Below are 12909 nucleotides of genomic sequence, written 5' to 3' on the forward strand. Positions count from 1 at the left end.
TCTTGGAAAGTTTTCAGGTGGAGGGCAGGATTGTCGCCTGACTGTAGTAACTTAGCGTCATGCTTCACAAACTTTTTCATCATCATACAAAAGCACATAAAATTCCTACATATGAAGTGTGATTCTTCTGTGAAGATAAATGCAGGACATTTGTCAATAAAAAAGCCAAACAAATATAAAAGCAGAGAGGTGGGGGGGGAGGGAGAGGGGCGGAGAGAAGCATAGGATTTCATCTAAAAATATGGCCTCACTAGAAACTTAAATTAGATGCATACATAACAACAGGCACCTGAGAGTTCAGTAACTGTTAATTATACAGTTATACCTTAGGCACTTTAAGTGAATGCTGAAGAAATAGTACACAGGAATCCTGGCTAACCACAAAATTGATTTTAAGGAGAATTAGGAAACTCTACATGTGGATGCCACTGGCTCTTTGCTTCTCTCTCGGCTGGAACCCTGTAATCCTTATTAATCTACCATTTGTTCCTGGAAAGTACGTTTTTCTCTGTAAATAAAATCCAAAGTTTTCTTTGGATTCGTTTACACCCTTTACTTGTGGGAGCTGAATCTGTAGGAATGATTTCAGTAGACAGGATTCACAATTTACTATCTAGCTGCCCGTTGTTGTTGTTTTCTTTTTGCTTGAGACGCTGCCAAACTAACTAAGCAAAAAATTTTAAAAGCTGGAAACAATGTTACCACAGGGTGCCAAATTTGCAGTGAAAGCCCCATAGGCTGCTGTCACGCAAAGTTTGACAAGTCTTGCCAAATGGTTTATTCAGGATATAAACTACTTGTGAAGTGACTGGGCCCTTTGTATTACAGCTGAATACTGCAGATGGGAAGATTTCTGCCAGGAAAGAGTAACTGCTGTTTTCACCACATGGAGTTTTATACACACAAATAAGAACATATTCTTTTGGTTTACAACACTGTTTGGTATCCTCTATATAGCTTGGCTTTTTTTTTTTTTTTTTAAGTTGTTTTGTTAACCACAACACCCAAAAGCACTAGCAAACCTGTTGGTAAAATTTTTAAAAAGGAAAAAAAAACCCCAGTACGTTACAAATCTAAAGCCTAACAAAAAAGGACAGATGTTTCTACTTGTCAAATTTCCAAGCTGCACGAAGATTAGTCACTGTTTAAGAACTTTGTGTATCATAAGGCCTTCCTAGGGAGTATACGATAAGCCCTTGCAAAACTAAGATACTGTACATCAGCAAAGTATACTGAAGACAGAAATACCCATGTTCACTTTTCTTCTTAAAACTAAAAAGTATCTGAATATGTCGCAATTTAAAGCTGTACTCATCTCTTATCTATGGTAGTTTTATAAATGACTATAGACAGAGGTGTGCATGTTTTCAACACAGGACATGATACTGCAAACAACTCTTACTCCCTGGCATAGTACTTACAACTGAGCTCTTCTATGAGCTTCAACAGGTTTATTCTCAGTAGTGATCACTACACTGCATAATAAGTGTTTGCAGGATCATGCCCACAGTTGGAACAGCTGATAGTTTAATTTTAGTCAGGTTTTGTTTCTACACAGCAAGACTGGTGTATCTTGGTGCATGTGCATGTGGATGTATGGAAGAAGAGAAATATTTGAGACATTCACTGTTCCTCAAGCTTAAAAAAGCAGCTGAAAAGAGGAAAGGTATTCTGAAAAATACACCACTGCTGTAGATGTCTGTGACACTGGTGTCCAAATAAGTGACTACTGGGTGATGGACTGCAAACATCTAACAAAATCAAATTAGCCTCAAAGGAGGAGTTGCAAAGGGAAGTCATGGCTTAGCAGCCTGCTACTCAGATTTAAAGTACCAAGTGTGACGTTCTTTACCTCGGGGGAACACCCAGAACCCCCATGTTCATCCTTATAATATGATTGTGTGGTATCCAATGCAAAGTTTGTCATGTCGGGTGTCTTCGGAAGGCTCATGATGCACTGAGCATTGTTGTTATGGTAATGTTATAGTAATCGTTGTTATAGTAATGTTATAGGTTGTAATTTCATGTATATAATTAAGAGGCTGAAAATGCATCCTCATGGCTTAAAGCAAGCCCAGGCAAAAACTTTCTAAGAGCAGAGGGGCAGTTCACACCTCATCAGGGCATGTATGGGACAAACCTAGCCCAGCCTCACAGGAACAAAGGATACTGGCCTAGGCAACAACAAAGGATTTGCTGGACTCTCCAGTGAGTCACCCACCCTTCCTTTGGTCAGTTTGGGACTGAGGATGAGGTAATGCTCACCTGACTCTGGAAGGGGCAGGAGGAGGGCAAAGCCAAGAGAGAAGAAAGGACATGATAAAAGGAAGAGACATTTGCCATGCTCTTCCTCTCTCTTCCACCTCCATCTACAGACATAACCACCAAGCGACTGAAGTGCTGATCAAAGGGGAGAGCCTGCCTGAAGGACAACCAGACAGCCTGTGGTGAGAAGCATCTAAGTTTGTAAGGGCACTGAAAGTATTAAGATCAGCTTAGAATGCATTTTGCTTTTATTTCATTTGACCAAATCAGATTTGTTATGCTTTGACTTATAATCGCTTAAAAATCTATCTTTGTAATTAATAAATCTCTTTGTTTATTCTACCTGAAGCAGTGCGTTTGTTCTGAAGCATGTCAGAGACTCCCCTTGGGATAACAAGCCTGGTACATATCAATTTGTTTGTTAAATTGACGAACTCATATAAGCTTGCAGTGTCCAGTGGCCATAACTGGACACAGCAAGACAGAGGTTCCTGGGGTTGTGTCTTGGACCGGAGATATCGGCTAGTGTCATTTGGTTGCGCAATCCAAGGAGCAGCTTACATGCCAGAGGCTGTGCATGAACAGCCCAAGAGTGAAAACAACAAGGAGTCCTTGTGGCACCTTAGAGACTAACAAATTTATTTGGGCATAAGCTTTCGTGGGCTAAAACCCACTTCATCAGATGCATGGAGTGGAAAATACAGTAGCAGGTACATATACACAGTACATGAAAAGATGGGAGTTGCCTTACCAAGTGGGGGGTCAGTGTTAATGAGACAATTCAATTAACAGTAGAATACCAAGGGAGGAAAAATCACTTTTGTAGTGGTAATGTGGGTGGCCTATTTCAAACAGTTGACAAGAAGGTATGAAAAACAGTACGGGAAAATTAGTTTTTGTAATGATCTATCCACTCCCAGTCTTTATTCAGGACTAATTTCATGGTGTCCAGTTTGCAAATTAATTTCAGTTCTGAAGTTTCTCATTGGAGTCTGTTTTTTTGTTGAAGAATTGCCACTTTTAAGTCTGTTATTGGGTGACAAGAGAGATTGAAGTGTTCTCCTACTGGTTTTTGAATGTTATAATTCCTGATGTCAGATATGTGTCCATTAATTCTTTGTGTCCATCTATTCGTTACGCAAAAGTCACCTGAAAGTGAGAACAGGCATTCACATGGGACTTTTGCAGCCGGCATTGCAAGGTATCTACGTGCCAGATATACTAAACATTCATATACCCCTTCACACTTCGGCCATCTTTCTAGAGGACATGCTTCCATGCTGATGACACTCTTTAAAAAAACGTTAATTAAATTTGTGACTGAACTTCTTGTGGCAGAATTGTACGTCTCCTGCTCTATGTTTTACCCACATTCTGCCATATATTTCATGTTAGAGCAGTCTGGGATGACGACCAAGCATGTTGTTCATTTTAAGAACACTTTCAATGGAAATTTGACAAAATGCAAAGAAGGCACTGTGACAAAGTTCCTGCTCTACCTTGGTGGGTCTTGTGCTTATTGCTGGATTTGCTCGTCTTGGAGCTTCACAGCAGCCCTCAGCTTGGCCGTTTTTCTGAATTCACAGTCCAGGTCAACTCCTCCTGTGTCTGACCAGGAGTTGGGAGGATTTGGGGGGAACCCGGGCCCGCCCTCTACTCCGGATTCCAGCCCAGGGCCCTGTGGAATGCAGATCTCTAGAGTGCCTCCTGGAACAGCTGTGCGACAGCTACAACTCCCGAGGCTACTTCTCCATGGCCTCCTCCCAACACCTTCTTTTTCCTCACCATAGGACCTTCTTTCTGGTGTCTGATAATGCTTGTACACCTCAGTCCTCCAACAGTCTGCGTTCTCACTCTCAGCTCCTAGTGCCTCTTGCTCCCAACTCCTCACACGCACACCACAAACTGAAGCGAGCTCCTTTTTAAAACCCTGGTGCCCTGATTAGCCTGCCTTAATTGATTCTAGCAGCTTCTTGATTGGCTGCAGGTGTTCTAATCAGCCTGTCTTGTCTCCAGAAGGTTCCTGATTGTTCTGTCACCTTCCCAGTTATCTTACCCAGGGAAAAGGGACCTACTTAGCCTGGGGCTAATATATCTGCCTTCTATTACTCTCCTATAGCCATCTGGCCTGACCCTGTCACAGTACCAATGTGAGATTTCTAAAGATAGCTACAGCATTCAACCCAAGATTTAAAAATCTGAAGTGCCTTCCAAAATCTGAGATGGATGCGGTGTGGAACATGCTTTCAGAAGTCTTAAAAAAGCAACACTCCAATGTGGAAACTACAAAACCCAAACCACCAAAAAAGAAAATCAACCTTCTGCTGGTGACATCTGATTCAGATGATGAAAATGAACATGCATTGGTCCGCACTGCTCTGAATCATTATCAAGCAGAACCCATCATCAGCATGGATGCACGTCCTCTGGAATGGTGGTTGAAGCATGAAGGAACATATGAATCTTTACTGCATCTGGCACATAAATATCTTGCAACAGCGGCTACAGTGGTGCCATGAGAACACCTGTTCTCACTTTCTTGTGACATTGTGAACAAGAAGCGGGCAGCATTATCTCCTGCAAATGTAAACAAACTTGTTTGTCTGAGCAATTGGCTGAACAAGATGTAAGACTGAGTGGACTTGTAGGCTCTAAAGTTTTATATTGTTTTATTTTTGAATGCAGTTTCTTTTTGTACATAACACTACATATAAGTTCAACTTTCATGATAAAGAGATTGCACTACAGTACTTGCATTAAGTGAATTGAAAAATATGATTTCTTTTTTTTTTTACAGTGCAAATATTTATAATAGAAATAAATATAAAGTGAGCACTGTACACTTTGTATTCTGTGTTGTAACTGAAATCAATATATTTGAAAATGTGGAAAACACCCAAAAATATTTACATAAATGGTGTTCTATTATTGTTTAACAGCATGATTAATTGCACGATTAATTTTTTTAATCGCTTGACAGTCCTAGTAATTATGGATTGAATAGGCTTTCCGTGACAGGTTGATATCTGAGCTGTTTGGTTAAATGTGATGGCTTAACAAGTCACATCGCATTGTTTCTGTTCCACGCGGATTTGAAGCAGCAAGCATTTCTGGTGCAAATGTTCCAAAATGCAAATTTTAAATTAGTTTCCTGCCAGCACTCATGACCATGACTTTGAAAGTCACTTTCCACAAATATGCATGCACACCGCTCTTTATGTCACATGTTCATAGAATGTAGAATGCCAAATGAGAAAGGGCTGTGAGCGTGGCCAGTACAAAAATAATTTTAAAATCTGAGTGAACATTCATGGAACTTTTTCTCTCCCAGCTGTACAGTCACTTGAGCTAGTTCCATAAAGACCTGGGGAGGAATCTGTTCATGGTATGTTCTAAAGGTGAACTCTAGGTGCAAAAACAGAGAATGGAGGAAGAGGAGTTTAAATTAGACATCAGAAAGGGTGCTTCCCCCCACCCATGCAGAGCTGTCATTAACATGTGGAATATGATACATAGCAACACTGAGATGGAGTGCACTCTGTTCACACATTTAACTCTGGGTTGGATAGAGATCTAGTTATACATATATCTGCATATATCATTGCCTTGCAAAAAGCAGCTATCCTTGCATAGGATGGATTAGGTGAACCATGTGTGCACTACATTCAAATTTTACTTCGTTTCCTTCTATAATATTAGTAGAAAGAAAAACCAAGGGAAAAAACCCTTATATTTTATACTGGCTTCTCTGTTTTTCTGAAGTATTAACAGCGGGCCAACCAATACACTCCAATGCACTGAAAGAGTTGATTTAAAATCCAGCATTTTCATTTTAAATAGGTTCCACAACTATATTCCATCCATAAAGGTGGAAACTGGAATGTTAATTGCTTCAGGAGCTGAAAGTTAAGGAGGGGAAAGGATTGTTCCACTATAAGAATCTCATTATTTAGCCAATGCTGAGTATTAAAATTGAATTTTTGGAGCTAGGGGACAACTTTGGTTCCAATTTTTCTGAGCACAATAACCCTAGACATTACACCTACCACAGAGTGCCTCAGACTGTGTACATCCAAGAATGCTGCAGGTATTACTTCATTGCATGACCTGAAGGCCTAACGGACATCACAGACCCTGGCAACGATCCAGTTTTTATATTGCTTTTCCTGGGCTTCTGTACAGAAATTTGAGACTGCTACAACAAGCACCCAGTCAATGACTTCTTTCAGAGAGAACTAAATCAAATTTTAAGAAAGAAAACAACTGATTTTTGGAAAATGTAGACAATTTTCTCTCCAACCGTGTGGGCTGAGTTCTGACTGACTTTCTGTTTTTGTAATTCTGTTTATCAGTTAATTAAAATTCATTAAGTTTTTCCTCTCCCCCACCTAAAGATCTTACTTTGAAACCATTTTGAATCCCCTGGAGAATTCAAAGATAATATTAATTAATAATAATTATTAAATGCCTTTAATTTTCAAACTATTTTCCTAACATTCTTTTGGAAGTACTTTGTACTGAAGACCCCGAATGATTAGCTGGTGGAACTCATTGGCACAAGATGCCATTGAGGCCAAGAGCATAGCAAGACTCAAAAAGAATATTGATATGGTTAACAAGAATAGCCAGACTTATAAGGATTTTTCAAAACAAGAATTTTGGAAGGAATATAAAATTATTTCAGAGCAGAAACCAATCTTTAATTATTGGGGGATTTAGAAGAAATTTTTCCTAAGGCAAGTTATTCCATAGTAGTTACTATAGGGTTTCTTGTATTTTCTTCTAAAGTAGCTGGCACCGGTCACTGTTGGAGTCAGCATACTGGAAAAGATGGATCCTGGGAAGCTGGGAATGGGCAACAGAGGATGGGTCACTTGATGATTACCTGTTCTGTTCATTCCCTCTGGGGCATCTGGCATTGGCCACTGTTGGAAGACAGGATACTGGGCTAGATGGACCTTTGGTCTGACCCAGTGTGGCCATTCTTATGGGTCTGACCCAGTCTGGAAATGGCTATATTGCTAAATATTACTTTAGCCAGTTCAGGCAGGAACACATACACAACAAGATTATCAACAAGTGACTTGCTTTAGACCACACAAGTCATATCAGAGCCAGGATTGGAACTCCTGCATTCTAAACTCTGTATACTATGTATCAGTTACAAGGGTAACTGCTTCTGACCTCACTCAGTCTCTCTGACTGCACCCCCCTCTTTGGTCTCAGGCATCTAGCCATCACCTCTGTCAGGGTGGAATCACACTATTCTCCCACTCTCGGACTGGGCCTCGGGTTGCAGTCTCAGACTCAAACTCAGACATTAAGGCCAGAAGAGACCATCATGATCATCTAGTTTGACTTCCTGCATATCACAGGCGACAGGACCTCACCCACCCACTCCTGTAATAGGCCCATAACCTCTGGTTGAGTTAAAGACTTCAAGTTACAGAGAATCCACCATTTATTCTAGTTCAAACCAGCAAGTGACTCATGCCCCATGCTGCAGAGAAAGATGAAAAGCCCAGAGGGTCTCTACCAATCTGATCTGAGGAAAATTTCCTTCCCTACCCCAAATAAGGTGATCAGTTAGACCTTGAGCACGTGGGCAAGACTCACCAGCCAGACACTTGGGAAAGAATTCCCTGTAGTAACCCGCCTCATCTAGTGTCCCATCTCCAACCACTGTAGATATTTGCTATTAGCAGTCACGGATGGGCCACGTGTCGTTTTAGGTAATTTCATACCATCCTCTCTGTGTACTTATCAAGCTCAGTCTTGAAGCCAGTTAGGTATTTTGCCCCCACTGCTCCCCTTGGAAGGCTGTTCCAGAACATCACTCCTCTAATAGTTAGAAACCATCTAATTCTAATTTCAAGCTTAAACTTATTGATGGCCAGTTTATATCCATGTGTTCTTGTGCCAACTTTGGCCGCTAGCATAAATAACTCCTCTCCCTCCCTGGTGTTTATCCTTCTGATGTATTTATAGAGAGTAATCATATCTCCCCTCAGCCTTAATTTGTTAGGCTAAACAAGTCAAGCTCCTTAAGTATCCTCTCATAAGGCAGGTTTTCCATTTCTCTAATCATTCTAGTAGCCCTTCTCTGCACCTGTTCCATGTTTAATAAAGATGAATTCAGACTGGGAGACCAGAACTGTACACAGTATTCCAGATGAGGTCTCATCAGTGTAATGTATAATGGTAATGCCACTTTTTTATCTCTACTGGAAATACTTGGCCTGATGCATCCTAGAATTACATTAGCCTTTCTCACAGCCACATCACATTGGTGGCTCATAGTCATGTTGTGATCAACCTGTACACACAGGTCTTTCTCCCCCTCTGTCACTTCCAATTGACACATCCCCATCTTATAGCAAAAGCTGTCATTGTTAGTCCCTAAGAGCATGACCCTGCACTTAGCACTATTAAATTTCATCCCATTTCTATTACTCCAGTTTTCAAGGTTGCCGAAATCTTCTTGTAGGATATTCCAGTTCTCTTCTGTACCTCACAACTTTGTGACATCCACAGATTTTATTTGCACACTCCCACTTTTTGTGCCAAGGTCATTAATGAAAATGTTAAATAAGATCCGTCCCAAAACTGATCCTTGAGGAACTCCACTAATAACCTCCCTCCTGCTTCACAGTTCATCTTTCAGCATGATCTGTTGTAGGCTCCCTTTTAACCAGTTCCTTACTCACCTTTTAATTCTCATATTAATCCCCATCTTCTCCAATTTAACTAATAATTTCCCATGGGGAACTGTATCAAATGCCTTACTGAAATCTAGGTAAATTAAATCTACTGTATTTCCTTTGTCTAGAAAATCGGTTATCTTCTCAAAGAGCTCAGGATGGTCTGGCACGATCTACTTTGGTAAATCTATGTTGTGTTGTATCCCAATTACTCTTTACCATTATGTCCTTAACACTACACAAACTCAAAATTTGTTCTAAAACCTTGCATATACTTGTGGTCAAACTAATGGGCCTGTAGTTTTCAGGATCACTTCCCTCCCCCCTTTCTTAAATAGAGGTAATATATTTGTAGTTTTTCAGTCATAGGGTACAATTCCCAAGTTTACAGATTCATTAACAATCCTTGCTACTGGGCTTTCAATTTCATGTGCCAGTTCTTTTAACATTCTTGGATGCAGATTATCTGGGACCCCGATTTGGTCCCATTAAACTGTTTTGAGTTTTACTTCCACCTTAGATGTGATAATTTCTACTTCTATATTCTGATTCCCTTCAGCCACTCTGCCTCCCTTCAGCCACTCTACCTCCAAGCTCCTCATTACCCTCATGAAAAACTGAGGCAAAGTATATGTTTAGGTGTTAGGCCAGACCTCGATTATCTTTAATCTCCACCCCCATTGTCAGTTCTTAGCGGTCCCACTTCTTTCCTTGTTTTCTTTTTATTTATATGACTAAGGAACCTTTTACTATTGGTTTTAATTTCCTTTGCAAGGTCCAGCTTTGCTTGACTTTTGGCAGTTTCCCCTTGTTCCCTACATTTTCTGACTTCCAAGAGGTAGCTTTCCCTGCTGCTTCATTCCTTGTAACCTTTCTGCTTTTTCTTAATACCCGTTTGACATGCTTGTTCATCCAGTTTGATCTGCAACCCTCCCCTACAAATTTTTTCCCCTTGCTTGGGATGCTGGCTTCAGGCAATTTTTGCAACTTTGACAAAGTAATTCCAGGTCTCCTCCACACTGAGATCCTTGAGTTTTTCAACTGCAGAAAGTGTGTCTTGCTAGTTAAACTCAATCCTGTCAATCTGCAAGCCAAAGCCCATCAACCATGACTCCTTAGAATCCTGCTTTTACCAATTCTCAAATGTTAAGCAATGATTCTCTGTCTGAAAGGATCACTTGTATAAGTGCTCAGCGGCCTCCTTCCTGTGAGCTTTTCCTTACAACTGGATATATACATTACTACACTTTGTACAGAGGTCTCCATGCTGTCCAAACATAAGCCTTTTCTACTGTATTTAACAGAGTGGGTTGAATGTATTGCATTAGTTTTTAATAATGTTGCTTCTTGGAAAAATAATCACAGAATAGTCTATCAGTTTCACATGTTTTCACCTATTAAGGAGTCTGTCAAAAATAAACTGCATAATTATGTATATTTCAATATGGAAGATTTTCCCTTGCTTTCAGTCCCTCCCCACTTGCTGAACTGCTATGGTCTCTGCATGGACTTCTATGTAGCCAGTCAGAAGAATGGATTTTCAAACATCATAGTACATTAGAAACAATCCCTTTTCTGTCTAACACTTTCAGGTTGGAGCAAGTAAAAATACACCTGGATACTGCCGTCATAGATGCTGTGAAATATGGCCCTTCAAGGCCTTCCATCCACCTTGCGCCACACAAGTGTTCAATTAGGCACTCTGCATCTAGCACTTCAAACACAACTATTCCAACAACCAAGGCCAACTCAAAAATGGTTTTCTTACTCAAGCATGCTTCTCTGTTTGCAAGACTCTCAGGCACACCCTCTGACATTAAAAGCAATGTATTATGCTTGGTAACTGTGCACTAGTGGTAAATTTCAGTTTCTTTTCCCTTGCTTGCACGATGGCACAGCACTGTGATGGTGTTTGGTACCGGAGTACTTAGCCAGTTCAGAACACAGTTCTCAAAAACAAATATGCAGTTCCTTTTTTAAGGAAAAAATAAAGTGTCAAGCTCTGTCACAGATATGTTTTTATATCGATGGGACAGCGGACCCCTCCGAAGTCCAAGTCTTCAACTTGCACAGAAAAGATAGTTCTTACCTTAGTTGTCTGGAAATACACAATTTATGTTTATTACTTACTTCAATTTTGTCTGTCTTTGCATCTCCCCAGTAGAGTTTGTCTTCTTCAAGATCCAGTGCCAAGCCATTAGGCCAACCTAGAGAACTGTTCACTAGGACCCTCCTCTCAGAGCCATCCAGATAAGCACACTCGATCTTTGGATTTTCACCCCAGTCTGTCCAATACATGTAGCTGTAGGAAAAAAAGCTTTAAATGCATATTGCGTATGATTACAGTATGCCTCTGCTATTAAGATTGGGGATTTGTTCCAGCTGGTGAGAAAACTCTTTCCCATTAGTCTCAGGAGTAGTAATCAGACTAATTAACTCCCCTGGAAGTCAGGTAGTGACATTGACCTAAGGTCTGAGCATTAAAAAAACAGGTTCCTCACGATGGGCAGTGGTGCCTTTCTTTAGTACCATCTATAAAACAAGGAGATAAAGGAAAGACTGACACAATTCAACCAAACAGGCTATGCAAAGTTCTGTGGTACAGAAGCTTGTGATGTCTGGTGGTTACGTATGTGCACATCAGTGGTGCTGGAGAGGGTGGGACAGGGAGAAAAGCAATGATTTTGACAGGAGACAAGGAGCGCTAGCACATATGTTCTCTGGCTAATATGTCCAACATCTGATAATCTGCTATTTCTTACAGTCTCAGAGAACTGAAGATGGGGTTACAAGCTCTTAGAAAAATCCACCACAAGAGGGGAGGAACAAAAAGCAAAAAACTCACCCCATCACAGGATTTAGCACTATCGCTCTGGGTTCATCTAGATTTTCCGATATAAGGATCTTTCTGGATGTCCCATTCAGTCGGGTTACTTCAATGCGATCTGTTCCTGTGTCAGTCCAGTACAGGTTCCTTGCCACCCAGTCCACTGCTATGCCATCAGGATGATTAATTTCTGTGGTCACTAGGGTCTGTGCTCCAGAACCATCAAGGTAAGCCCGACGAATAGCCCGGACATCATCGTCAGTCCAGTATATGTAGCCCTCAACAGGATCATAGTCTATTGCAATCGCATGCCTGATATTGTCTATCTGCAGAATAATATCAGTGAAGTCTGGCATGTCCAAGGAGATTCTTCGCAAATCTGTCCTTCTAGCGAGCAGCAAGACTTCCTCAGCACCTGCGAAAGAGCATTAACACTGTAATTTTGCAACTATAGAGTTCTCCTTCACCTGTCACAAACATATTTAAACCATAATGTCGCAGCTTGATGACAGAGAAGAATTGCCACACAGAAAACAACGGAGTACTGGCATCAAAACACTGAGAGGTGTACCTCACATTAGGGGTGCCCAAATGTTGCCCAGGTAACGGGACACACATTAGCAACTTGCCAGTACCCCTTAGAACCACACCTAATTTGCCTCAGGCTTAAGGCAGAGATACAACCCCACGTGCCACAGGCTAGAGTTCCACACTTGACACCTGCCAAATGGGAACTTGCTGCACTGGAGAACTCGGTGGGCCATGGTGTAGGGACCCATGCTGCACGGGTGCAACAGAGCTGGGAGTGGTGTTGCATTGAAGCTGCTACTACCATCCCCTCCAAACCAAGCTGCACTTCTGAACGGATGCTCCCTGGAGCCAGCCTTGGAAGTCTGCCTCTTACATCAACTCCTATTTTCCTAAGTGTGACAGACTATCAATTTCCTGAATTAACTTTATTGAATTAGGTTAATACCTTTGGGATCCATTGTATTAAAAATACAATTGTGTATGTGGAATATGTGAAACTGTTTGTATTTCCATGGGAAGGACAAATAGGAGATGAGCAGGGGGTGATTAGACCAATTCACACAGGTTGTAACATCTTCAGAGAAG

The 12909-nt window shown here is 41.0% G+C and overlaps 1 protein-coding gene across 1 annotated transcript in view; it reads right to left on the minus strand.

Annotated features, from left to right (window-relative positions):
- Positions 1 to 12909, minus strand: part of LRP5 (LDL receptor related protein 5) — a 164686-nt gene that overhangs the window by 104998 nt on the left and 46779 nt on the right. The window contains 2 exon segments of the mRNA XM_077819867.1: positions 11097 to 11268; positions 11812 to 12208. Coding sequence (XP_077675993.1) covers positions 11097 to 11268; positions 11812 to 12208 — 569 coding nt within the window.

Source organism: Eretmochelys imbricata, chromosome 6 (genome assembly GCF_965152235.1).
Source record: "Eretmochelys imbricata isolate rEreImb1 chromosome 6, rEreImb1.hap1, whole genome shotgun sequence".
In the NCBI taxonomy this organism is placed as follows: Eukaryota; Metazoa; Chordata; order Testudines; family Cheloniidae; genus Eretmochelys; species Eretmochelys imbricata.